This window comes from Corvus brachyrhynchos, unplaced genomic scaffold (genome assembly GCF_000691975.1).
Source record: "Corvus brachyrhynchos isolate BGI_N302 unplaced genomic scaffold, ASM69197v1 scaffold191, whole genome shotgun sequence".
NCBI classification, from domain to species: domain Eukaryota; kingdom Metazoa; phylum Chordata; class Aves; order Passeriformes; family Corvidae; genus Corvus; species Corvus brachyrhynchos.
In genome coordinates this window covers 2245717-2270589 of record NW_008236487.1, presented here as the reverse complement: position 1 = coordinate 2270589, position 24873 = coordinate 2245717, and the positions used below count along the sequence as shown (strand labels likewise).

Below are 24873 nucleotides of genomic sequence, written 5' to 3'. Positions count from 1 at the left end.
GGCCCTGCGAGCGCTGTCGTGGTCGCGCAGCGCTACCGACACCCGGCCGGGCCGCCGCCGGGGTTTGGCTTTATTTCAGTCGGGGATTCCTTTGGATATGGTGGCTTTCTCAGCTTTATCTTGCCGTGAGAAAGGTCTTCAGTGCTGTGCTGATGAGAGCTTTTTTGCCATCGCTTTTTTCAGTCCCCCCCAGGTAAGGTCGCAGCTGCGGTGATGGCTGCCATCGATGCCGGGTACCGCCACCTCGACTGTGCCTACGTGTACCAGAATGAGAACGAAGTTGGGGAAGGGATCCAGCAGAAAATCAAGGAAGGTGTTGTGAAACGAGAGGACCTCTTTGTTGTCAGTAAGGTACGGGTCTGGTGATACAGAATATACCAGTGAATGCTTTTTTTTTTTTTTAAAGTAACCCCCCAGTTCTTTACTTACCTACTCAGTTGTGCAGCATGGAACAATTCGAACATCACTTAAGCCATTCCTGAGATTCCTACTTTACCTCATCCTGTATTGAGAATTATGCAGGGTCCATACCACAAACTTGGGTGATGCTTTCACCTTTTTTTGGCATAAAGCTATGCTATTCTCTTTCATGCACTGTCTGACCTTCTATTAGGTGCTTTTTAATTTGTCTTAATAAGTGAAGCAAGACTACTTCTGCTGTCTGCCAGGACAGCATGTAGTCATGTGTGCTGCCACTGCACACATTGCCCAGTATCACAGGCCCGTCCTGCTCACAGAACAAGCCCCACTTGAAGAGCTGTAGGATGATCTGGTGTCACATCACTTCCCAAAAGGGACAGGCACCCTGCTGAATACAGGCACCCGGCTGAACAGTACTGAAGAGTTCCAAGAGCTTTAACCCAGGAGGTCACAATGTGCCTTGGCTTTTTGTCTCCAGCTGTGGTGCACATTTCATGAGAAGCCTCTGGTGAAGGGAGCCTGCCAGAAGACTCTTGCTGCCCTGAAACTGGATTACCTGGATCTCTACCTCATCCACTGGCCTCTGGGGTTCAAGGTACAGTAACAGCAGTGCCCTTGGCTTTGTCTGTGAGTGCCAATTTTGAAGAGCTATGTTGTTTATAACCCAGTGATTGCTCCAGCTGCACAGATCATGCTGTGTCTGTTGTGTACCAGCACTGCTCTGGTGCTCAGCTTTACAGTGGCCATGTGAGCCAGGCTGTTGATTTTTACCTCTGAGATCCCTGCTTGCATGGCATCTGCTGCCCTTTTGGTCATGGAAGAGGCAGACCTTCATCCCTAGGGATGGATTTCCGTGCTGGAAGCAGAAGTTATATTTCTTTCCTTTAGATTATTGCTTGTATTGCCTTCTACAAATCCAAAGTATGCTCAACAGACAATGGTGTGACTCCTTCTTTGTGGGAAGAGGGCTGTACTTTGCTGTCTGACAGTTCTTTCCTCTGCATGTCACAGAATAAGAGATTGTTGTCTTTCATTTCTGTCTTTAATCACTGAGTCCTTTAATACAATCCAGCTAGAACTGACCTTTGTTGTAGGAGCTTTAGCATTCCACAGGCCTTGGAGTTAAACTTTTTAGTTCCTAACTCTTCTACTGACTGCATGCAAAGGAACTGATGTCTCAGTTTGAATATGTCCAAGCTTAGTCTTTCAGTGATAGCTTGATCGAAATTTTCTTTCTACCTCTTGCTACCAAGACGAGCTGTTCTTCATAACATCTGTATTTTTAAAATTAGCTTCACGTGGACAGAACTATGAAAATGGAAATGTGTTGTGGTGTAAATAACGAATGAGTAGAAAGTAACTGGTTTTGAATGAAGTTGACACCTGGCAGATAGTCCCAAGTGGGATACAGGGTGTTCTAACTTTCCCTATGCTAGCAACTTAAACAGTGAGACTCCCCATGAAACACCTGTCAGGAAATCTGGTCCAGGATAAAGTGAACACCTTCCAAGTCCTAAGTGGGTCCTCACTATGCATTTCATTAAAACACTTCATTATGAGCAGGTAACAACTGTGTCTTTCTGTAAACTGGCTGTAATTCTACTTTCTGTATTACAAGTGAAGACTTAACTTTCACCATATGGATTTTGATGAGCCAGGAGACACAGTGTCTGTCAGAAGTATCTGTCCATATTGGGTTGGCTGTAGGCAAAACAACTGCCATAATATCATGTGAAAACAAAAGACTGAAGACTATAGATAGTGAGTATTGGTGTCTAATACATATGTAGATAATTCGTATAATAATAAGGATTAGTTTGTCCTGTAATAAGAGTTTATAGCATCATGGTCTTCAGCTGGTGTTAACCTCCCAATAACATGTGTTTCAAGCAATTTCTCTCTCACTGACAGGCAGGAGAGGAGCTGTTCCCTCTAGATGACAAAGGCATGGCTATCCCCAGCAACAGTGATATTCTAGAGACGTGGGAGGTAAGTTCAGCCACAGCAGGAGAAAGTTTAGACTGATGAAGGTAATGACAGCCTCAGAGACTGCTGAGAAGAGAAGACAATCTCATGTACTTAGAATTACTTGGAAGGACTCACTGGTACAATAGCAAATTGTCATCTATCAATTCATCATTTTCTAACTTGCTGTGAATTTCCATAATCTCAAAGAATGAGCCCTTTGAGCATGGGAGACATGGCACATATACAGCAGTGCTCTGAGGTTTTTTCCTCAAACTTGAACTCTGAAAATCTAAATACTTATTTTAGGCTTCTAATGAAGGAAACAAGAATGTGCTCTTCAGGCCCTACCTTTGTATACTAGATGCTGACTTTGTGCTCCTTTCTGTAAGGCCATGGAGGAGCTGGTGGATGCTGGCCTGGTAAAAGCCATTGGAATCTCCAACTTCAACCATGAGCAGATTGATAGAATTTTGAACAAGCCAGGACTGAAGTACAAGCCTGCAAATAACCAGGTAAGCTGCAAAGTGGCAGAGGCAAATGTTTGGTGGTGTTCTTCTTTGTGTGGTCATTTGTTGTGGGTTTTTAAAAGAAAATTACAAAGATCTTACTTTGAAATAAGGTTATAGAAAGAGAGACTGGAGTAGACACTGCATATTCTTCAGTCTCACCCTCCAGCTGCTTCTGGATGCCAAGATGCTGGTTTTTCATGAACTCTGTGCTGCTGCTTGGAAATCTGGCAATGAGCAGCTCCAAAATCCCTTCTTGAAGGAAGAAAGGAGGGGGAACTCAGATGAGCTCTAAAAACTTCCTTGCAGTAGAGTAAGACTTGGTGTATGTATATATAGAGAATTAGATGACCTTTTCATAACATTTCTGTGGAGAAGCCGGTTCCTGTTGCTGGTAACTGAGAGAATTGATCAGGAACATGCTTTATGGACTCAAGACTTAATGAAGGTTAGGAGGAAGAAGGAAATGGAGTCGCAAGGTAGGCGATAGAGTAGAAGTTGTACAGACAGCACTTGAATGAAATCTTAGGAAAATTCAAATGGCAGGAGCCCTTGGAAGATGATCTGCTCAGAGGTGCATCAGCCCTGAGATCAGACTAGGTTGTCCAGGGCTTTATCTGTCTTGAAAACCTGCGAGGATGGAGACTGCACAGCCTCCCTAGGCAGAGTGCTCTGCTGTCTGATCTCCTGCCTTGAGTGTATGGCAGGGAGAGGGAGTTCTCCTATATCCAGTCTCAACCTCTCTTGTTTTCAGCTTGCATTTGTTGCCTTCCTCCAAGCACCACTGAATAGCTTGGCTTGACTTTGAATGACTTCCTTTTAGGTACTGAGAAGCTGCTACTAGGAGGCCTGAGCCTTCCCTTCTCCAGGCAGAACAAGCCCAGTTCCCTCAGCCTTTCCCAGTATGGCAGGTTCTCCAGACCCTACCCACCCTGGAGTTTCTCTGCTGAATTGATGCAGTGTGTCAATATTTCTGCTACTGTGGGGAGCTGGGAAGAGGGAAAACAGGACACAGTATTATGAAGGTGGTCTGACAAGTGTGAATAGAGGCAGATGATCAATTCTCACAATTTAGTGACTATGTTCCTGATGCTCACTACTGGCTCATGTCCAGCTCAGCCTGTTAGGACCCCCAGGTCCTTTCTAGCATGGTTGCTTTACAGGTAGTCAGGTTCTAGCCTGTGTTATTGCCAGGGGCTTTTCCTTCCCAGGTGCATGGCTTCATGTGCAGCCTTGTTGAATTCCTTCAGGGTTTTGTTTGCCTGTTGTTTCTGCCTGAGTGGGTCCCTCTGAAGTGGCAGTCCTGCCCTTGAGTGTGTTGGCTGGTTGTTCCCCAGTTTGGCATCACCTTCAGGATTGATGTGATTATAGACTGGCACAGGTTGCTGAAGAGAACAAGTCCCAGGATAGATCCCTGTGGGGTCTGTCTAGAGTTCACCTTGATTCCTATGGTGTTTGAAGGACTGTAGTCAATTATTGATACCAGATTAGTAAAACTGGGTCCTTTACTGTGGTAGCTTGAGCATGATCAGTCCCAATGCACTTTTAGAAAACTTAGTGTAAGTTTTATGATACCTTTCAACATCTGCCATGTCTCATTGCCACTTTCACTGTATGATAATTACCCTTATTTCTGGCATAGGGGTCACTGATCTTGGACCTCTCACACCTTGTAAATGCTCTCAAGGTCTAAATGATTATTAACTATAATAAAGTTCAGTACAAAGTACTGGGCCTTTGGTCCCTGTCCTTCACAAACTACTGCTTCTGAGGAAATGCTTGCAAGCCTGAAAGCTTGCTGTTGCTAACACTTACCAGTTGGGCTAATAGTGAGAGTGCTTCCTGGAAACACTTTCTCTGTGCAGATATTTCACATGTAATCCACTGTCTTCCATGTCATTTCCATTCTTCATTTGAATTCAAACAGGATGCATGTTGGTTTAAATTGTAGTGAGAAATTAATTTCGCAAGGTAGTAATTACATAACAATGATGCTGGCACCTAATTTAATTTCTCAACTTGAGTGCCAGTGGACAGGTGAGGATGACTGTGCCTTGCTTATGTTGCACAAATTCTACCTATTGAATATCTGAGAAGACTAGATGCTCTATTACTCTTAAATAGCTGTCTTTCTGCAACTGCTGAAGCAAAATAAATACGTACAATCTGTTCTAAAAATGGAGCTCTCCTTTCTGTTTAATATTCCAGCCTGTCTCGGAGGGGAAACAGGCATGTAGGCCTCTGATAACAGCAGGCAGCTAGAACCACAAATAAAGTGCTGGAGGCTGTAAACTGACTCCATGTTTTGCACTCCCTTGCTCCACCTGCCAGCAGCACAAGTTTCCAGGGCCTGCCCTCAGAGTGCAGCTGCAGGAGGCTCAAATGGCAGCATAGTCAAAACGGTTCTTGATGTTGCCTGCTGAAAGAAAAGGAGTGCTCCCTGGTGTGCAACTATCCCAAAAGTCCCTCTGTGCAAAGTATCAAAACTCGTGGTCATTCACTGCCTCCTGAGATAGGAACAGTTCCTGTTCCATGCTCCGTATCTGTGCGTTCGCCTGCCAGAACACAGACCCACTGTTAAGGAGTCTGTATTCCATTATGCAGCTATTCTTGTGGGAGTCCATGCTAAGTGCATGTGTGTTTATAAAAGGTCTGTAATGGGCAGTGGGCTGGAGGTCTAAAATCTTAGCAGGCAACCATTCTCACTATTTTCAGACTAGAGGTGTCTAGTGTGAGTATTGACACAAAGCAAATAAAGACTAATGAAACACTGCTGATATTGAAGTTAATATGGTAGCTGTAAAAAAATATTATGGCATGTTTAATTAGGGATGAAAAGAGAACTTTGTACTTCCTGGCCTGCAATCCTATTGCTGGGATTTTACAGCTCTCCTGGGTGTGCATTTTCCTGTCCCATTGAAGCAATTGTGTAGCTGGTCATCCCATATGCTGGAGATGATCTGGATCAGCAAAGTTTTTAAGGAGTTTTGTTACAGTTCTTGGACCCTTCACTGCAAGGAGAACTACTATAAATAGTAGAAAGGGGGTGAGGCATAGAGAAAACAAAGGCTGTACAATATTGCTTAAGAGACTGTAAGTTAGCACAAAAATCAGCCTTTGAGTAAAAACTAATCCCTGGAACATATTAAAGCAGTGAAGTCACTGTCAATCTCTATACTTTTATATTGGCAGGTTGAATGCCATCCATACCTTACCCAGGAGAAGCTGATCAAGTACTGTCAATCCAAAGGGATTGCTGTGACAGCCTACAGCCCCCTTGGCTCCCCTGACAGACCATGGTAAGATTGCTCTGCCAGGGAGCTGGTGTGGATTATTCTGGAAGCACTGAGGCTTACCATGTGCAGCATTAATTTTTCATGCAGATACAGATCTTTACTAGGTTGGACCTATGGAGGTTTCTTGCCACTGATCATACTTTCTCTGTGTAGGGCTAAGCCTGAGGATCCTTCCCTTCTGGATGACCCCAAGATCAAAGAGATTGCAGCCAAGCACAACAAGACCTCAGCACAGGTGGGTAGGTGCTAGAGTACCCCTTCCTGTAGCACAGCATAAAGGACAGCTAATGACAAGGTAGAGGCCAGGCTGGCTCTTCATTCCCTGTGGTGTCAGGTAGCAATGCAGGTTTGTTCCTCATGTGGCCTTCCATGCACACTTGCAAGGGTGCTCTGACCATCACAAGAAACATTTTCTTGACCCATCTTCAGATGCTGCCATGTTTGTCTTCCCATCTCAAGTCCTGTTGCAAAGAGGGGAACATTTGAATAGCCTGCTCCCAGTCTGGGTGGGAAGGAAAGGAATTGAGTGCCACTAAACTGCAGAGGGGAGGAGAAAGGAGGCTTTGTGGGATTCCATCACTCCTCTATGTGCACTTCAGGAAGTGCTGCTTAGAATTCAGGTATAATTTGAAAAGCAGCTCCAGAGAGTGGGTTAATTCTGCTGAATTGTACCATTTACAGCAAGTAACTGCTAAACAGGCTCTACTTGCCATAGAGCAAGAGCCATCCCCTCTCTGACGCAGTGATGTGCCTCTTGCAGGTTCTCATTCGGTTCCACATCCAGAGAAATGTGATTGTGATTCCCAAATCCATCACGCCCCAGCGCATTGTGGAGAACTTCAAGGTGAGTCCTTAGGAGTGTAGGAGTGAGCTGGGTGCAAGGCTTGGCTTCTCCGTGCACAGCAAGTAGTGATCCTTTCTCACCTTTCCCAGGTGCTCTTCTGACAGGAGGACTGGGCTTTTTCTCCATGTGTTTACCTACAGTCTCCTGAGGGCTTAATTTAAGATTACAGTGGGAGAGCAGGAGTGAACAAAACTTTGGGAAACACTATATCCTGATAATCTGAGCAGTCACACTGTGATTCTTCCTGTTCTGTGTCATGTGGATGACTAATTTGACAGCTTATTTGGGGCCTGAATGCAGTAGCACACCACAAAAGACTTCTGTAGAGCGAGCACTTTTAAGGAAATAGTCCTGGTGTCCATAAACCGTGTTGCTGCTCTTGATCTGGGAGTCTTGGGCTGGACCCAGTATTAGGATTTTGCTTCCAATCACTTAGTGGCTTGAGGTGGAATATGGAGGCCTTGCAGCTGGTTCTTTGGCAGAGCACAGAAGGATGCATCCTTCACACATGGAGGATGGAGGTGTTCTGCAACACAGTGCTCCCCAAACTTTTTAAAACAACCAGCATATGCAACTGGCACGTGTAACTTGAGGCTATAATTCCTACCTCTCCCTGCCCGCCTCCCACTCCAGCTAGAGGAGTCTCAGACATCCAGACAGACAGTAGAGTCTTTTTCCTTTCCCCTCATGAAGCAGTCACTTCTAACAAGCACCCTACACTGTGGACTTGTTCTTTGATTTTGTGATTTTTTTTTTTTTCTTAATTTTTCTTTTGCTTACAAGCACTGATTTGTTCAAAGAGGTGATTTCCAGCTTTTTCTCCTGTCAGGTGTTTGACTTTGAATTGACTAAAGAGGAGATGGCAACTATTCTCAGCTTTAATAGAAACTGGAGAGCCTGTGAAATGCACATGTAAGTGGCACTTCCTTTTCTTTAAGCAATTAAGTTATCACATACTTCAGTAAATGAAGTTACAGACAGTAGGCCTGATTTGAAATTCAGGGTATGCAAACTCAGTTTTCAAACTCAACTTTCCAGAGTAAGATTTTTTTAAATGTTCATTTTATGAACAAGAGCATGATGAGCATTGAGCAAACTTCATTTTCAGTTGGGTTGCCAAGAAACTCTTTGTAGCTGGAATTGCAACAGGAGGCTTCTTACTCATAATTTTTGTTTTGTCCATATTGGAGGAATGAGCATGATGCAGACTTAAAATCTTGATTAGCTTTGCTTGTGGTGTTTAGTCTTTCTTCCGTGACTCTTAGGTACATTACAAAATCTGTGTGGTGTTCTGTTGTTGGGAAAGTAGATGAACGTTCAAAATAAAACGTGAGGATTTGCAACCTGGAAGCGTAGAGCCAGATAAGAAGTCTTCTTTGGAATGCTGCAAGAAAGGTCTTCCTGTCAGTAAACAGTGAAACCTTGAATCAGTTGTCTACAAAGCACCTCTAGGTCCCATCACCTGAGATGCTTGGAGCCCAAACAACAGAAGGCACTCAGTCTTTTTGTTTGGGAATGCAGCATGTCCCCAGGAGAAACAGCCCTTGCTTTTATACAGTTCATCTCCTCCCTTGGTGGTTCTTTGAAGTGGCTACAGCTGCATACAATGTCTTTGGGACACGAGATAATCTTTGCTTTTTGATTTCCTCCAGGTGCAAAACTCACAAGGGCTACCCTTTCAATGCAGAATACTGAAGATGATTTCCTGCCTTTCTCCAGGCTTCCCAGATATGCTTCTGCTGTTGCCTATGAGTTGTCTATGTAGCTTTTTCACTGCATCAGACACCCCTCCACACTCCCATTTTTTTCCTTCTTTTTTTCCCCACAAGGATGCAGTATATGTACTCAGTGACTTTGTGTTGGTTTGTTTGTTGGTTTTTTTTGGTTTGGTGTTTGTTTTTTTTTTTTTTTTGGAAGAAGGAAATGCTGAATGGTTCTGAAGAGCACACTGTGTGGATTAGTAGATTTTCTTTGCCAAACAGCAAGTCTGGAATCGGTAAGCAGAAAGCATTGAGCAAGTTTGAACAAGCAGTCACTTTTATTTTGGAATACTGTGAATTGGAGCTAGTGACTACTGTTGTCTGGAAGGACCAGGATATTGGCAGATGTTATGTAATGAGGTCTGCGTTTCTCTTCTGATTACTTTTGGGGTTGATTCTGTTTCTTTGTAATGCTCCAGACCTTTTTTTTCCCCTCTAATTGGAAGTATAAGTTGATTTCTAAATGGTTTCTACATGGGTAGCTCTTTGAAAAGTGTATAGATCCTAATTTCTCAGTGATATAAAAGCTGTTTTGCTTATAATAAAATACAGTTTCATTACTGTGTGTAATGAGATGGTTATTTCAGCCATGCTCTAACGGTGGTGTTGCTGGAGCAGCTGTGTAATATCAGCTGTCTCTAGAGATTACACAAAAGCAAGGAAATTACCATCCCCCACAAAATCATCTGTTGATGTTGACTTCTTACATGTGCCCTGGGAGCTGCCTGGTGTTCTCATGGTTGAACTTGTGGCCAATGAGTCTGTGCGTCTCTTTAAATAGAACTGTTTTGGTTCTGACAACCAATACAGTCCTGTTTAATTCAGTTTTTGTTTTGCTGAGGTGATAGTATACTTTGGCTAGTAGAAAATGTATTCCACTGAAGACTTGAAGCCTACAGAGCATCCTGTGGGATTGTTTTAATAAGCAGTAGAAAACTTGCCCTCTCCAGCAGGGAGCACATGATGCAGGAAGGAATTCTGTGCTTGTACAAGATACCATTGGCAAACACAGTAAAAATGAGTTTCCAAGAAAAGAGCTAGCAGATCAGAAACTTAATGCTTTGTTCAGGGAGCACAGAAAAATCCGCTGAAACTGAACTTCTGGTACGTGAGGTGTGCTTGTCCCTTGGTGGCTTTCACAATACTTGCATGTAGTGGTTTTAAAGCTGTTGCCACCTGAGAGCTGCTCAAGGCTGTTCACAAAATGCATTTGGGCACTGGTAAAAGCTGTGGTTAATGTTGAGTTGTTTTCATGCATGTTCCTGTGAGTTTTTTTAGATGTCTGAGTAGATCTGGGATGTGAATGGTCCCTCTGAGAAGGTTGTGTGGGCCTGGCAGGAAGGGGGTTCTCTCTGAACAGGTGGAAGAAGGGAGACACCAGGGCTGTTAATGCATAAGCAATCTAAATCTTAAATGTAGGGTTGTGATAGCAAGCCTTAAAGTGAACTTGGTCAGGTTAAAATGTAACATGAAGGCAAGTTGATATCAAAGTATTTGTGAAATAGGTGGTTCTGATCAAAAGGAGTCTGACTAAGGAGTCATACTAATTTAAAATTTTTCTTTCTCATAAATACTAACCATTACATTGAGAAAACAGATCTTTTTTTTTTTTGGTAATTTTCAAAGTCTTTTTAAAATTCCAGTAATGCTGAGACCAGAATTAGCATGCAACACGTTTTTGATCACAATAATTTACAATAGGCTGAACAGACAAGATTGAATTAACTTAAGACATGAGGAGGAGAGAATCAGTGTCTGACTTGAAGCAATATGCTCCTCTAATGCTGATTTTTCTAATATAAATTGATTATAAATCACTTTAAATTCTGGGCTTTTAAAGCATGTACAGAAAGCTTCAGCTCTGTGAGTGTTTTGGGAATCTTAAATGCGATAAACAAAAGCCCTAAGGCATCTAAAAAAGCCAGAAGAGCTGATGTTCTTTGCTTAGTCTGAGATGTGACAGAAAACTGTTCAGGGCAATGTTGACTTGCTTGCAAATAACATTTTTGTGACAGGCGTGTTCTGGCAAGAAGTTACATTGAGGGTCAGGGTTTCCAGAATAGTACATCAGGTTCTGTTAGTTTCCTCTGTTTTCATTTCACTGTAACTTTATGAAAGTTTATGCCTGAAATTTTCCATTCTGGAAGTAGGAATTTTACTGGAGACAGCTTGGACAGAGACTGCCCCACAGCAGATGGGAGAGCAGCTAGCACTCGGGGCGGGGTGGCATTGTAACAGGCGCTCTCTGTGCTTCACTGCATGACTTTGTGGGAAGGAATTTGGAACGGGTCGTCCTGGGACACAGTGCAGCACTCGGCCGGCAGAGGGCTTGGATCTTGGTGGAATATGAGAGTGGGAATAGAGGGAAAACAGAGAAGCACCTGAGTGCAGGGGTAGTGATGCACAAGCTTGAACAGAAAGCAGGCTGTTGTCAGAAAGCATGGGAAGGGAGTGACAGGAAACCCATCATGGCTTTGGATTGCTTCTCCGAGGGTGGACGTAATTAAGGCTGAGAGAGAGGAAGAGGCAGTCTTCCTTTAGGCTAGGTTGATCTGGGAATTCTAACAGTACAGTGCAGTCTGTTGTACCCCCATGCTTGTGCCATACTCTCTGCCTACACGAGCAGAGATTTCCTTTCATCTCCTAAAAGGTAAAGTGGAAAGATCAAAGAGTTCCATATCCGGAGCCTCACATTCCTGCCAACTGAGCTCTTCCTGCTAAAACTGTTCACAGCATTTGTTTTTGTACTGTGATTTGACAGATCTCTGGGTTTCTGATCAAAGATGTTTTTAAGGACAAATACAGTCTTGTAGCTCTTCCAGTGAAAAGTGGTTGTGTTTTGTTTTGTGTTCTTAAGAACTTGTAGTTCAGCTCCACCTTGTCGGCCTCTTCCTAGACATTTGGGACCCTGCTGCAGCAGCTGAGCTGGTGTGATACTGTAGCACACCCTGGGAAGAGGATTTCCAGCCTACAGGAAAGATTAAGGGCAGCTAACAGAAAAAACGTGTCCTTGGAACTGGTAGAATCAGTACTTGCACAAAATTTGTTTCACTTCCAACTGCACTCACTGCTCCAAATGATACCAGATTAGCAGGCCTTTATTTCATGCTTAAAAGGAAATGGCTCTGACAGGACAGATCCATTTATGTGGTAGCAAAGAATGATGGTGAACTGATTTATCAGGGAAAACAGGTAGAGAAAATCAGCAATTATCTCATTAGAGGAGGCAAGATACCGGTTTTGCAAGTTTTCATGGGTAGTAGAGGAGAATACAAGAAGTATTTGGCATTGGCATCCTGCTAGTTGAAGGTAGGACAGCACAGATAGTCTGACAGGCACAGCATGTTTGTTTCAAGTTACAGTTGATGTTCCTTTGAGAGAAAATGGCTTTACTTCTGATATTGGAAGGCAACTGCACAAGCCTGCCTGGCTGGAATCACTTTTTATATGATGCTCTCTAACTTGGTGTTTGCTTTCCTCAGAGGAAAAGGAGACAGGAGCTCTCCTCTGGCTGAGCTCACAAGACTGCACAAATGCTATGGAATGCACTCGTTTCAGAGTTGTGAAATCTGGGGCACAGGAAACCACAGTATTCAAAATGGGAAAAGAAAATCCTGGCTTTGGATTTTAATCTGTATTTATTGTGTTGAAGATACAGCTAGAAATCTGGAGTCTTTTGCATAACTGGGGCACAGAACAGTTAACTTGGGACGAATTATTTTCATTTCAGTCACTTAATATTCCCCTAGTTTGTTATCTACAAACTGTCAGTAACTATCTGTCATCCCTCCCTCTGCCTTGTCCTTGGGTTCTTTAAAAGTACAGAGCCCTGTCTTATTCTGGCAGGACCTTGTTTATTTTAGCTGTGAGGCAGCTCTTAAAACTCTTAAACAGGCCACATTGCTCTTGTATTTTAACTTGTTAAAAGTGCATGTACAGGACCACTAGTTCAAACATCTGCAAAACTCCGTATTTTTTATAAATTCTTTAAAAAAAAAAGCTGAATGCAAAATCTAGCTTTTCTGAACTGAAACAGGCCTGATTACAAGCCAGCTCATAAGAACAGCTGAACTGAGTCAGACTAAGTATCTACATATTGTAGCATCTTGTCTCCTGCTGTGGTCAAAATAAGTTGCTGAAGATGAGCAAGTTGAGCATTGCAGTGGAGTGTTCTTTAAATATTCTGACAGCAGTTTATGTTCTTTCATGTTTAACAGCCATCAGTTAACTCTTTGTTGTTCAGTTACCTTCTGAATTTGTTATGTTCCAAGGGAATGATGCTTCACACTCACATTTTGTGAAGAATTGCCATCTCTTACTTGTTTTGGGCTTATTTGCTGCTAGATTCATTTGATGCTACTGGTTTTTACCGTGGAGGAAATAACAACTGGTCTATTTCCAGTCACACTTTGCAAGCTGCTCCAGGTTTGATTAACATCTGGCACAGCTCCTTATCAGGGAAAGTCTTAGTGTACTTAATTGCCATCTGTATAAATTATTCCTAGGCCACTGATTATCCTCATCTGTCTTCTGAGTGATAACAGTAAGTCTTGTTTAAGATTCAGAGGAAGGCAAGGACCAGTACTTCTTGTGCAGGACTGCGTGCAAAAAGTTAATGAAATAGGTTTGTATCTGACTGTCTTTGGCTTCTCATTCAGTTTGCTTTTGAAGGATGTTGGCCTCAATGTGAGAGAGCTTGGAATTCTAATAGATGGAAAGCTTGAGCAGCAATGATCAGCAAAGAGTTTTGGATTTTTACCTATTGTTCATTACCTGTGTTATCCAGTTTTCCCTCCAAAATACAGACATAACATTTTACTTTTTTCACCCAGCCCCTTTGGAACTTTTCATGAGGCTTGACTCTACCAGAATGGATGAACTCCACAATAAAAAGCTGAAGTCATGGGACAGCACATTGTGACACAAAGACAAAATGCCAAGCTAAGGTGTTTTCATTTTACTGGGCTCATTGGCACAGATAATGTTGCTGCTGACTAGGAACGATGTCTGTGTGGGTTTGGTGTAAGAGCACTGTTGCATAGCTGATAGAAACTGAAAATTAATTTGGGATACTATAAACCTTTCCATACAGCTCCTGGCAGCAGGCTCTCTTCTCTCTGCTGTGAGGCAGCAACTCTCTTCTAGAAAGGCATGTTGTAAATAGGGCTGTGGCTCTGCTGCAAAACAGGGGGCTTTATTTCCCAGTTACTGACACCACCCAAATTCTTCTCCTTTTACCTTTACTAAAGTCTCTGCAGCTGAAAAAGATCTATTGTCTCTGAAACAAACACACAATCTCTGGCTTCTAACTTGTTTTGAATTTTTTACTATTATATGGCTACTGTGATCATCTAGTCTGACTTCCTGCCTGCCACAGTCTATAAACATCCTGTAAATAGCTTCAAGTCTGATAGCTGTGATTAAATTGGAATGTGGTTAGAAAATTCCTATGAAGTAGGGAATATTTCAAGACAGGCTGTGCACTACAGCCTTAAGTGGGTATTGCTGCTACTGCTGTAGATTGACAAGTGCCCACAGGCTGAATACCTGGGAGCAGAGCACCTTCCATGGAGCTCACTTTCTTATTGCACCTAGGATGGTATCCTGCAACTGGCCTTTAAAATGTAGCATGTTCAGGAGGAGGAAAAAAAGAGAAATGCCCATTACAGGAACCTTCCTGTCCATAGCAGTGTCAATTCCTGATACATTTTTTCAGACCTCTTTCTTTAGAAGTGTTGCTGTAGGAAATCCAATTAGATGGGAATTGCTCTGTTGTTTCTAGGGCACCTGTTACTCAAACATCTTGGAAAAGTCTGAAGTAGCTCAAAGATACGTCATCATTTCCTTTATCAACTACAAGGAAAATCAGTTGGAAAAGGGTATGCATGAAGTTTGTATCCTAGTCCTGAACCCTTCCTCTCTGCATGCAGTGCTGAGCCACATTGTTCCTACACTGGGCTGCAAGAGCCTAAAGCAAGTACAGGAGTTTTGAGTCAAGTGTTAAAGAGCAAGAAGCCTTGATTAACAGACCCCTCATTAATAATAACACCAGCATGGGCTGCAGCAGCACTGACCTTTTTTTTTTTTTTTTTTTTTAACCAGAGAGAACAGCATCCAGACACATCCTTTGAGTCAGAACACAAGCAAACAGTACCTAGGGAACAGTACAGGAGAGTGAAAATCTACTGTTGGCTTCTGTGAAGCTGCCCAGTTCTTCTGCTTGCTAAATATGACAGCTGCCAAACAAAATAATTCCTGTGTGTCTCCTTTATCAGACTTTGGATTTTCTAGGAGAGATTCACAGTCTTAACTGCAGCCGTTCTACTGACAAAGGCAGTATTTATATACTCTTGCAGATACTATAAACCAAACACACAAATCTCCTACTAGTTTATTAGTTTTTAGCAGTTCATAAATAGGAAACCTCATTAAGAGCTCCTGAATCATAATTCAGCAGTGTCCTCTAAAGAGCTTTCAGTCTGTTACACTGAAATTACTGAACTAAGCATCTCAAGCAGCATGTCAGCTCATTGAGATCTTCTGGTGTTACATGGATTGTCCTATAATGACAATTAAAAGATAGTGTATGTATCTCTGATCAGAGAAATTTTCTCTAAACTTTGTAGGATTTATATTTATGACAAAGACTGCTTTCCACTAATCCAAATAGATGGGTTTATTAAACTTCTTTATCATTACTAAATTATAATAGAATGTATATTTTGCTGCAACTGAAACTTGGGTTACAAGAACAGATAAAGGACTGATACAACTGGTTGATAAAAAGGGAAGCAAATGCATCCATGTTCAAAGATTACTCTTCAGAATGCCTGTGAGCTCCCTTCTCCCATTTTTAAATACATATTCTATGTCTGTAGTGAATTAATACACGGACTCTTGCACATTGCTCGAAACAACAATAAATGGTCTGGATCCCCGGAAGATCTGAAGGTGATGTGTATGTCAGTCCTCAAAAAAAGGATAGTCCTTGTGATTTTTGCATCTAGAAAAAGAGAAGCATGATTAACATTGTAAGGGTATAGTTTTAAGGAAAAGTTTTTTTCCCCTGGTAAAAGAACTGAAACTGAACTACATTAAGAACACGTGTGTCTGTCTAGTGTACCCAGGGCAGTGGCAGTGCATGCTCTGTAACCTTTGCATCTATCAGTGACCTGCTTCTCAAAGGCTAATGTATCCTTTGCACAGCTGAAATTGCCAAAGTTCCCTGAGATATTAAACCTCTCTCTTGGGACCTCCCAAGCCCACAGCATGCTGTTAGGCAAGTGGGTAACCTGGGAAAACTGAGTAAAATGCAGATCTTGGTGAGTCCTGTATCTAACCATTCTGTTAGCCAGGCACTGCCTTAATAACGTTGGCAGGAGTACATAGGCCCAGCTCTTCCCTTCAAAAAAAAACCTTACAACTCTCATTCTTAAAATGGAGTTTATTTACTCTGACTGTCCCTTATGTAAAGGAGCCAAAGAAAACCAGGGGAAAAAGTGCTGCTTATTTATTTTGGAATTTCCAGCTGATTTGGATTTTCAGACAGCAGTTTAATATGCGTCCAGTACAGGGCATCTTAAGAACGTTGTGCCTGCAGAAGTCCCAGTGTTCCCAACCTGTACAGGACAGGCAGTGCTCTAATAAACCCAAGTGTGAGATTCCAGCAGAGGTGACCAGGTGTTGGCTAAGGCTCCCTCTCTTTATGTTTAAGTGAGGCTGTCAGACAGTGTCTGTTTAGAGGATATCCAATCCTGACAAAGCCTGCACGAGGATAAAGCCACTCACTCGCTTAATGCACAGATGCGATAGCGCTTCTTGAAACCAAGGAGGGTCTCCATTTTAAGTGAGGCTGTCAGACAGTGTCTGTTTAGAGGATATCCAATCCTGACAAAGCCTGCACGAGGATAAAGCCACTCACTCGCTTAATGCACAGATGCGATAGCGCTTCTTGAAACCAAGGAGGGTTTCCATCTCCTCTTCAGTCAGTTCAAAGTCAAACACCTGCAGCAAGGTCCCAAACAGCTGTGTTACTGCAGTTTGCAATGAGACAAGAAAGTCTACTTGCAGAAAAGAGTACCAAAAGCAGGCTGAAGCACTAGGAGGTGTGCAACGGGCACCCATGTGGGGAGAGCAATGAATAAATGTGTAAGGTTACAGTGCTGGTTGGCTCTGCCTGCATTGTAATTGTATCACAACGTGGAAGAGTTCAGCTCTTACCTGATGTGTTCAAAGCAAGACTTGGCTCCTTACTTTCAAAGTGACTTTTTGCATTCATAAAGTATTAACCTAAGTGGTATCTGACAAGGGTTTTGCCAGTTCGAAGTTTGACGGGGGTAGTTTGTACCCCTGGCAGAGTGGGGGTTTTTTCCTGTGTAGTTTAATACCATTAATGACTCTGTAAGGTATCATCTTACCTTAAAATTTTCTTCAATATGCTGTGGAGTGACAGATTTGGGAATTACACTCACGTTTCTTTGAATCTGGAGCCGGATAAGCACCTGCAGGAGCACACAGGGAATTGACAGATGAGAAGCGCTGCCTGTCTTCTGAAAGCTGAAAACTAAAGGTGCCTGCATGGTTACACAGAGCAGCTCTACTGGTAATCAGAGAGGGCTCACAGAGGAGAAGCACTACCTAAACCCTTCCTAATTACGCCATGAGCTCATTAAATCCTTATCCATCTCTGAAGCTGAGATGACAACATGGGCGTGCATTGAGCAAGAGTTCAGGAGTGGCAGGGATGCTGTGTGGAGGGGCAGCCAGTGTGCCAGTTAAAGCCCAAAGCCACTGGCAATCTTCCATTCATCACTAAAACTAAGGTAGAAAGGATATTTTTCTAAAGCATTAAACTGTGTACAAGACACAGCTGGAACTCCATCTTATTATTCCATAATACCTCTGTAAATAGTTACTTTAGCACAGGTGGGAAAAATACATGTCAGCAGGGGAAATAACTCTGACCAGTATTAACCTGAACTGCCGTTTTGTTGTGCTTGAGAGCAATTTCCTTAATTTGAGAATCATCAAAAAGGGAAATATGGTCAGGCTTGGACCTGTGAAAGTAAAAAACAGATTTCAGCAGTTGAATGCCCCGTTGTCTTCTCTCTCAAGCCCTGTGTGATAAGAATATTATTTAAAGGATTAAAAAGCATTATCTTGCACCCTTTAATTTAACATCTTGTTACTTTAGTTCCTTCATTCTCTTCTTGTACAACAAGTGAGCACATGAGAAGAGGCCTGTAGTTTCTAGTAAAAACAGGTCACTGTAACACATTTCTGTCCAGCCTGGGATCAGGCTGGGAATTTCTTTGATCTGGATTCCAAGAATTTCATCTTGTCCTTCACAAGCACAGCTGCTCTGGCAAATGCCCTGTCCTGGGTCAGAGAAAGCCATGAAGATGGGAGTAAAAGCAAAATTTCTGCAACTTACCCATTTAAAAACTTAATCCCTTTGTCTCAGCAGGACTGCAAAGTTGCTATTTTCGTAAGCATCTGCTGCTTTGGGTTTTTGTTTGGTTTGTTGTGGGTGGGGGTTTTTTTAGTTCAGAAATTCTCCTACATGTTTAATAAGCTCACCAAAGCTCAGTCAAGAATTCTTATCTCTGCTTTCATCAACCAACTGATCCTTTTTCTTCGAAATACGAAACTGTAGTAGCAGCATGGGTATGAATTAGTGGACTGAATATCACAGTAAGTGTGAGGTTTCTGTGGGTGTGATTTTCAATGAATTAGTAAATCTTTTTCTGATTACAGTAGTCATTCTCTGAGGTTTCATCCACATCCTAAGGCTGGTTTACTGCATTGACTCCAATCTACATCTAAGAAGGAAATCTCACAAAACATTCTTACCCTGGCCAGTTGGGTGCTCCAAGGGGACAGTATGCAGTGACAGAGATCCCTTTGGATTGGCAAAACTTAATCAGCTCTTCCTGAGGAAGATAGGGGTGGCTCTCAATCTCAAAAAAATAAAATTAAATTAAAAAATTAGGTTTCACCTCTCAGAAGCAGAAGGTGCTTCAAGGTTTAGCATCACTGTGGTGACCTACCAAGTGCCATGTCAGCTGATGTGAAAAGGTGGTTCTCTTTGCAGGCATGGGGTTTTTAAGGGACTTTGAAGAGATGTTCCATCCAGTGCAACACCCAGACAGGTGTGATGTCAGTATTGAGGAGCTGGAGGACAATTTACCTGGTTATTTGCAGGTTTGTGTCTTAAGCCTGGTTTGCTCAGGAGCCTATCGATCTGTTCGCAGTTGAAGTTGGAGACTCCAATAGCCTTCACCATTCCCACATCCACGAGCTCTTCCATAGCCTAGAAACACCACAGAGTCGGAATTCCTATTGAATTAAGTTCTTTCATCTTTATCTTCAGTGGTAAAAATCTTCCTGGCTGGGGTCCTCTTGTGCTGTGCCATTAGAAGAGTATGTGAACTCACATCATGTGTCACCATACAGATAACTAACAGCAATATTCACACAAGCACTAGACTGTTATGATTTCAGTAACCTTCATACAGATGAAAGAGATTCTTTTAGGGTAATTCCTCAGCTAGCCAAATACTCATCCCATAATAAAAAGCACCTTATTTAGAACAGAGCAGCTCAACAAGGAGCTGTTACGAGACAGCTCGAACAGGATGGATACTGATCATCAACACCGATTAATTTCCCAAGAGAGATGTGCCCTTTAGCAGCTGGATGACAGCATAAGCAGCGCTGTGTTCCCCCTCCATCACCTATTTTCTTTCACACTAATGAGCAATAAAACAGCCAGACAGCCCTAATTAGATTGCCACCTCCAGCAGAAAAGAAACAGGGGAGAAATAATCTACTACCAGCCTTTAGAGCAGAAGACACCCTTCTTCCAAAGCAGAAATAATTCTCATTTGAAGTTGCTGTCATAAGCAGCAACCTGAAACATCCACCTTTACAAAAATGTGCCTTATTCTTCATCTGACAGAAGGCAAAAAGCATCAGTGAATTCTTCTGACTCTGGTGAGTCTCTTGTCTGCTTTTGGCCTGGCTGTGCTGAGCACATGGTGGGAGTGGAAGGGAAAGGAAGCCCAAAGCATCGGCCAAGCAGGAATTTGAATTCACACCCAAGTCTGGTCTCCCACACAGCCTGTGCTGCACACAGAGCTTAGCAAAGGACTTCGGCCAAGTTCCACCACCTTCTAGAGATGGAAATTTGGGTGCTCTGGTACATTGGCAAAGGCATGTTGGCTTTCCTGGGGTCTGGACAGCTAAGGTGCAATTAGAGATGAGCATAGCTACAATTAAAGCCACCAAAAATTGCCCAGAGAGTTGGGGTAGGGACTAGAGCGACAGCATTTGCTGGCTCAAGCCACTGCAGGGTACACACACAGTCAAAGATTTCCTCTTGTCATGCCAACCCAGCCAGTTTAGTAAGCAGTGGATATAAAAATACCTAAATTTTGGCACAGTGACACAAAAAGGAGCCCAAGGACACAGAGAAATCAGCAATCTCGAATAGTTCATGTCAGAAATTCTCTCAGAACAATTCCCACAGTGGAAAGCTTAGAGTTTTCAGGCTGTTATTTCAAACTAGCAAGATATTTTTGGCCTGTAAATGAATGTACCTCCCACGTATCCAGAAAATGTGTATCGCTGGGAATGATCATGCCGTTTCCATCTGCAGGAAATAGCTCCTCTCCTGCCTATCAGCACGAAAGAAAAGCAACATTAAGGTCAGCTGAATTATAAGTACTTAAAGAAATCACTTAGAAATTGGGGCAAGCAAGTGGAGCTGGAGACTGAGCTGGATATCCTGACTTTTGTTTGTGGTGGGGTGAGACATGGCCTCACAAGTAACCTGTACCAACAGAGTCATCTTCAAGAAAATCTGCCTCTTGAGACTCTGTCCTGCAGGCAGAGGAAGGGCAGGCACTTCTGTGTGCCTCAGTTGGGTTGGGAGAAGGCCAGGGAGGTGACATGATGGGGAAACAAGGATTTATTTAACCTGGAGGTAGAGAGAGAAGAGAAAAATCAGAACTAAGTAAATCACAACTGTTTGATTCTGGATAAGGAAATGGCAGCCAAACCCCACACTGTAAGAGGAATGTGATCTGGAAGGTAATTTGGTCCATGACTTGGAAATGCTGTGCAGGGTAAAATAAGGTGTTTTTTGTACTACAAGAGCTAGTTTAAGCAGCCAGGACCTTACCTTTCCTCCTGAGGTCCTAATGAGGTTTACCAACACTCCTTGTTGGAGAGGACTAAAGACATGTCTGGTCCCAAAGGCAAAAGGGGCAGAGCCCTGACAGATGGAACCCAGGAGTTAAAGTCACAATACCTTGAATCCCATGGGAGAGTGCATCAGGTAGAGATCCAAATAATCCAGCTGGAGGGCAGCAAGTGTTTTCTGGCACACCTCCTTCACCAGGGATCTCTCATGGAAGGTGGACCACAGCTGTGGGGGAACACATAGCCTGGGAGCTGCTCTCCTGCCCTCGCAGTGGTAGAGCATCCCTGGCAGGGAAATGGAGGGCACAGACACAGAGGCAGCTCAGGATGTGGCACATCTTCTCGTCTTGAGGAAGTGCCACTTGTGTGCACCTGATTTTATTTGTGGTACGGTCAAGTGAGTAAAATGAGAATGAGATACTCTGAAATTCCAACAATTATCACAAAGAAAATAAGTGAACCTGGTGAAAATCGACCCGCCAGCTTCCAGCAGATAGAAGTTACTTGATTTTTCCTACCATTGTTGCTGGGGGAAAAAACAAAACAAAGCATAACATACAGGAGTTGACAGGCTGAGGCCGGCGGCGCAGCGGGAGTGACCACGAATACAATAGCCCTGCTTCCTATCCCAGAGGCCACCGAGAGCACGGCCTCAGTTCCTGTCTCCATGGCTGACAATGGATATGGACTACAAAAAAACCCCTCTCAAACCAAGCCTTTTGTTTCTCAAGGGTTGACCTATTCCTTCCCCCCGCCACCATCCACAAATGCTTTGCCCCGACAGAGAGGAGTTAATTCCCCGACCAGCTTCATCCCGTGGCACTTTCCATGTCGGGACCTTGTCTCTCCTCCCGAGAGCTGGCCTCACGTGAGACACACTATCCAAGGACACACCTTGCTGACAATAAAGAGCTCTTCTCGCCTCACGACGCCCTCCTGAAGTTTCTGCCGCAGCGCGTCCCCGATCTCGCTCTCGTTCTGGTACATGTAGGCACAGTCAAAGTGGCGGTACCCAACATCGATGGCAAACTTCACCGCGCCTCTTGCTGCTCCCTGGAGAGACTGAAACCAGAAGAGAAGCCCGTGATTTGCTAAATAGCAGATTAAGAAGTTTGCTGTTCTCCAAATCTGGCGTCTTTAAGCCTCCAAATAACGACGTATTCCAGTCTGGATCTGGCTTTCATTAGTTTTGTGAAATCAAGTGGCCGAGGGAGTCACTGATGAGGTGCCTGCGATGATCTGCCCTTTTCTAAGGATTGGAAGTTCACCTTGGGACACGAGGCTATCTTGAAATAAGTTCTAATTTCCCCAGAAATTAAACGCAACCTCAGTGTGGCATGCTGGTGACATGAGGAAACCAATCGCGTCTGGAATGCGTGCTGGCCCTGCACAAAAACAATCCAGCTCTTGTTGACACAGGACAGGGAGGTGAGGGGACTCAAAACACTACAGACAGTGCCACCTCCCGGGTAAAATACACATTTGGTACTTAATAGCAAAATAAATCACTTCAGATATTTGGCTTGGAGACACTGAAGAGCTCTTTGATGACTGAATCCAGAAAAAGGCACTCCAAACAGAAACATGATTCAAAACCATGACCACCTCCCATGTACTTTTTTATTTTAAATTATATTACTTCTCCAAGTTTTTCCAGTCAAAGGGTGTTTAGTTGGTTCACCTAAATTAACAACAACAAAAACACAGAAAATGCAGCAATTTTTTTCCCCAAAAGGCTATGCACAACTAAATAGCCAGCTGCAAGTCTTACAGTAAGTTTTCTTTTTTTTAGCCCCTTTCCCCATCCCATCCCTTCCTACAGGTGAGCCTCCCAGGGCAGCAGGGGGAAGGAGGCATGGGGAAACAGGCTAGCAGTGGCCAAATGCTGGCATTTTGGAGCACCTCATCTCTGGGTGCTGCTGCAGCTTGGGAAAGCTGCCACACAGGAGCGACTGGGAGCACTTTTGAGGGGAGGAGTCAGTGGAGAGCAAAGGCAGCAACACACCCTGAGGTTACATAAAACTCTGTCATGTGAGATGTTTCTCAGAAAAAATAATCCATTGTTTCATTTCACAAGGTGCTCACCGAGCAGGGCTTCGAGTCAGAGCTGCTGGGTAACGCGGAGGCTGCTGTGGGAACCTTGAAATCAAATAGCTTTAATGAAATAATCACCATGGGCTTGGGCCCTGTTTTCATTACATAACAGAAGACATTTTTTTTGGTGGCAGGGATCATGTGCCCAAAATTTTCCTTCTACTTAGTCCTAACCAGTTTCTATCAGCAACTTGGCACGTTCCTTCAGAGAGCTCCCCCACCACAGCGCTGTGCCCTAAGAGGCCCCCCACAAGCCACACTTTGGTCTTTAAAGCCAACTTCAGCTACTTCAGCCTTCTTAGTGTCCTTTGTCATCATAAAGACTGAAAGGGTTAAACAAACTCACTCCCCTTTGTGCACATAAAGTTAAATGCTGCTTAGCATCAGCTGACCCAAAAATATGGCAAGAATTTCAGATATTTTTATGGTGACTGGCAAAGTGTTTCATGGAGTTGGGAAGTTGGGGTTTGACATATTTTGTTTCCAATCTCAGATCCAGGGGAAAATCTACTTTTCTTATCATTTTATCTTTCTTAAGAAGATCAGTTTCTTAAAATTTTCAGCTCATTTCCTGACTCCTTTTACATTTATAATTCAGTATCTTCTTGAACTTACTCTCTTACCGAAAATCCATTAGGTAACATTTGCAGGTAAAGAACCACCCAAACTATAGTCCTGCAAAGTGCTGCATACTCATCTGCTGCCATAAAAATAAGTTATCCTCAGTCTCTAAGGAATTATTGTAAATTCCCATTTCCAGATCCACTTATTGCCCCTAAAGTTCCTGTATCTACACACACTCATCAAGGATGACACCTACATGACATGCTGGGATATTAATCCATCCCCAGTGCCAAAAGCAAAACAAAACAAAACAAAAATACAAAGAAAAACAAGCTGGGCGTAACTTTTTACTTTTGTAGTACGTAATTTTTTTCCATAGCTAAGAAAAATCTTGTACCTACTCACTACCTCCACTCACTCCAAAGATTTCCTGAAGGCCAGGAATAAATACCTGCATTACCTGGAGTATTTCGAAAGGAAACATCACACAGAGGATTTGCTGCATTCTCCTGACCCGAAGAGGAGATTGGTGAAAAAATACACCACAATTCTCAGCAATTTGCTGGTGTCACCTGCCTGACCAGAGGTCCCCAGCTCCAGCAGGTACCTGCCAGGTCCCCAGTCCCAGGATGGGCATCCTCCCATGAGTGGGCAGCTCCAGGTAAGTGGCCATGCAGAGTCTCCTCCCAGCATCACAGGCAAGGAGAGGCTGTGGGCTCTTGCAGAACCTTTTAAATCAGCTTTGCTCCTCCCTCCTGCCTGCTGACTGGCTGCAGACGAGGTAAATACAGGCAGAAGTGCTATAATAAGAGGAGGCAGGGATTTTGGTTTATCTCACCCTTCAAAGAGCTTAAAAACTGATTGCAGGCTCCTCATGGATTTATTGAGTGGGCTCATCGTGGCAATTTTGGCAATTTTGCACTGGCTGAGGTTACAGGTTTTTGGATACCCCATGGTCTGCTTGTCTGCAGGAAAAGTGGTATCTGGGGAGTTGGCACATGCCCCAAGAACCATTTCTCCTCTCACCTGTCCTGAACACATCACCAGAAGGCACCACAAAGCTGTTTGTCTCAGGAGGAAGCATAAACCTGTCCACAGGAGGAATCACTGTTAAAAAAATTCCCAATACAGCTTCATCTGCATCAGGCACCCAGGTTTTTATATTTCTATATTTATATATTTATATATATATATATATATATATATATATATATACA

The 24873-nt window shown here is 43.2% G+C and overlaps 2 protein-coding genes across 4 annotated transcripts; one reads left to right on the top strand and one right to left on the bottom strand.

Moving 5' to 3' along the window:
• Positions 1-153: 153 nt before the first annotated feature.
• On the top strand, positions 154-9359 carry LOC103624703 (aldose reductase). The gene is made up of 9 exons (XM_008644004.2): positions 154-351; positions 899-1015; positions 2332-2409; positions 2778-2900; positions 6087-6193; positions 6344-6425; positions 6951-7034; positions 7864-7946; positions 8687-9359. Exons 1-9 carry the CDS (start codon positions 214-216, stop codon positions 8727-8729), a joined length of 855 nt encoding a protein of 284 aa, XP_008642226.2. The 5' UTR covers positions 154-213; the 3' UTR covers positions 8730-9359.
• A 5510-nt stretch (positions 9360-14869) lies between these two features.
• LOC103624702 (aldose reductase) lies at positions 14870-24823 on the bottom strand. Of its 3 annotated transcripts, none has more exons than XM_017726266.1 (10): positions 24264-24823; positions 21893-22060; positions 21108-21224; positions 20395-20472; positions 18984-19106; positions 18647-18726; positions 17769-17850; positions 17212-17295; positions 16716-16798; positions 14870-15797 (listed from the first exon to the last, which is right to left on the bottom strand). In XM_017726266.1, exons 1-10 carry the CDS (start codon positions 24327-24329, stop codon positions 15758-15760), a joined length of 921 nt encoding a protein of 306 aa, XP_017581755.1. In that variant the 5' UTR covers positions 24330-24823; the 3' UTR covers positions 14870-15757. The 3 variants fall into 3 exon arrangements, with proteins under 3 accessions (XP_017581755.1, XP_008642225.1, XP_017581756.1); XM_008644003.2 differs by having other exon boundaries at positions 18647-18753; positions 24264-24820; XM_017726267.1 differs by lacking the exons at positions 17769-17850; positions 18647-18726 and having other exon boundaries at positions 24264-24822.
• Between the last annotated feature and the right edge of the window lie 50 nt (positions 24824-24873).

Bases quoted from the DNA above. Each gene is read 5' to 3' on its own strand.
- LOC103624703 (XM_008644004.2), top strand. From the start codon at position 214: ATGGCTGCCATCGATGCCGGGTACCGCCACCTCGACTGTGCCTACGTG. The intron at 6,194-6,343 runs GTAAGATTGCTC...TTCTCTGTGTAG, and splicing joins GGCTCCCCTGACAGACCATG to GGCTAAGCCTGAGGATCCTT. The intron at 6,426-6,950 runs GTGGGTAGGTGC...TGCCTCTTGCAG, and splicing joins ACAACAAGACCTCAGCACAG to GTTCTCATTCGGTTCCACAT.
- LOC103624702 (XM_008644003.2), bottom strand. From the start codon at position 24,329: ATGGCCACTTACCTGGAGCTGCCCACTCATGGGAGGATGCCCATCCTG. The intron at 20,473-21,107 runs GTATTGTGACTT...TCGTGCTGATAG, and splicing joins ACTCTCCCATGGGATTCAAG to GCAGGAGAGGAGCTATTTCC. The intron at 16,799-17,211 runs GTAAGATGATAC...ACCTTGCTGCAG, and splicing joins ATATTGAAGAAAATTTTAAG to GTGTTTGACTTTGAACTGAC.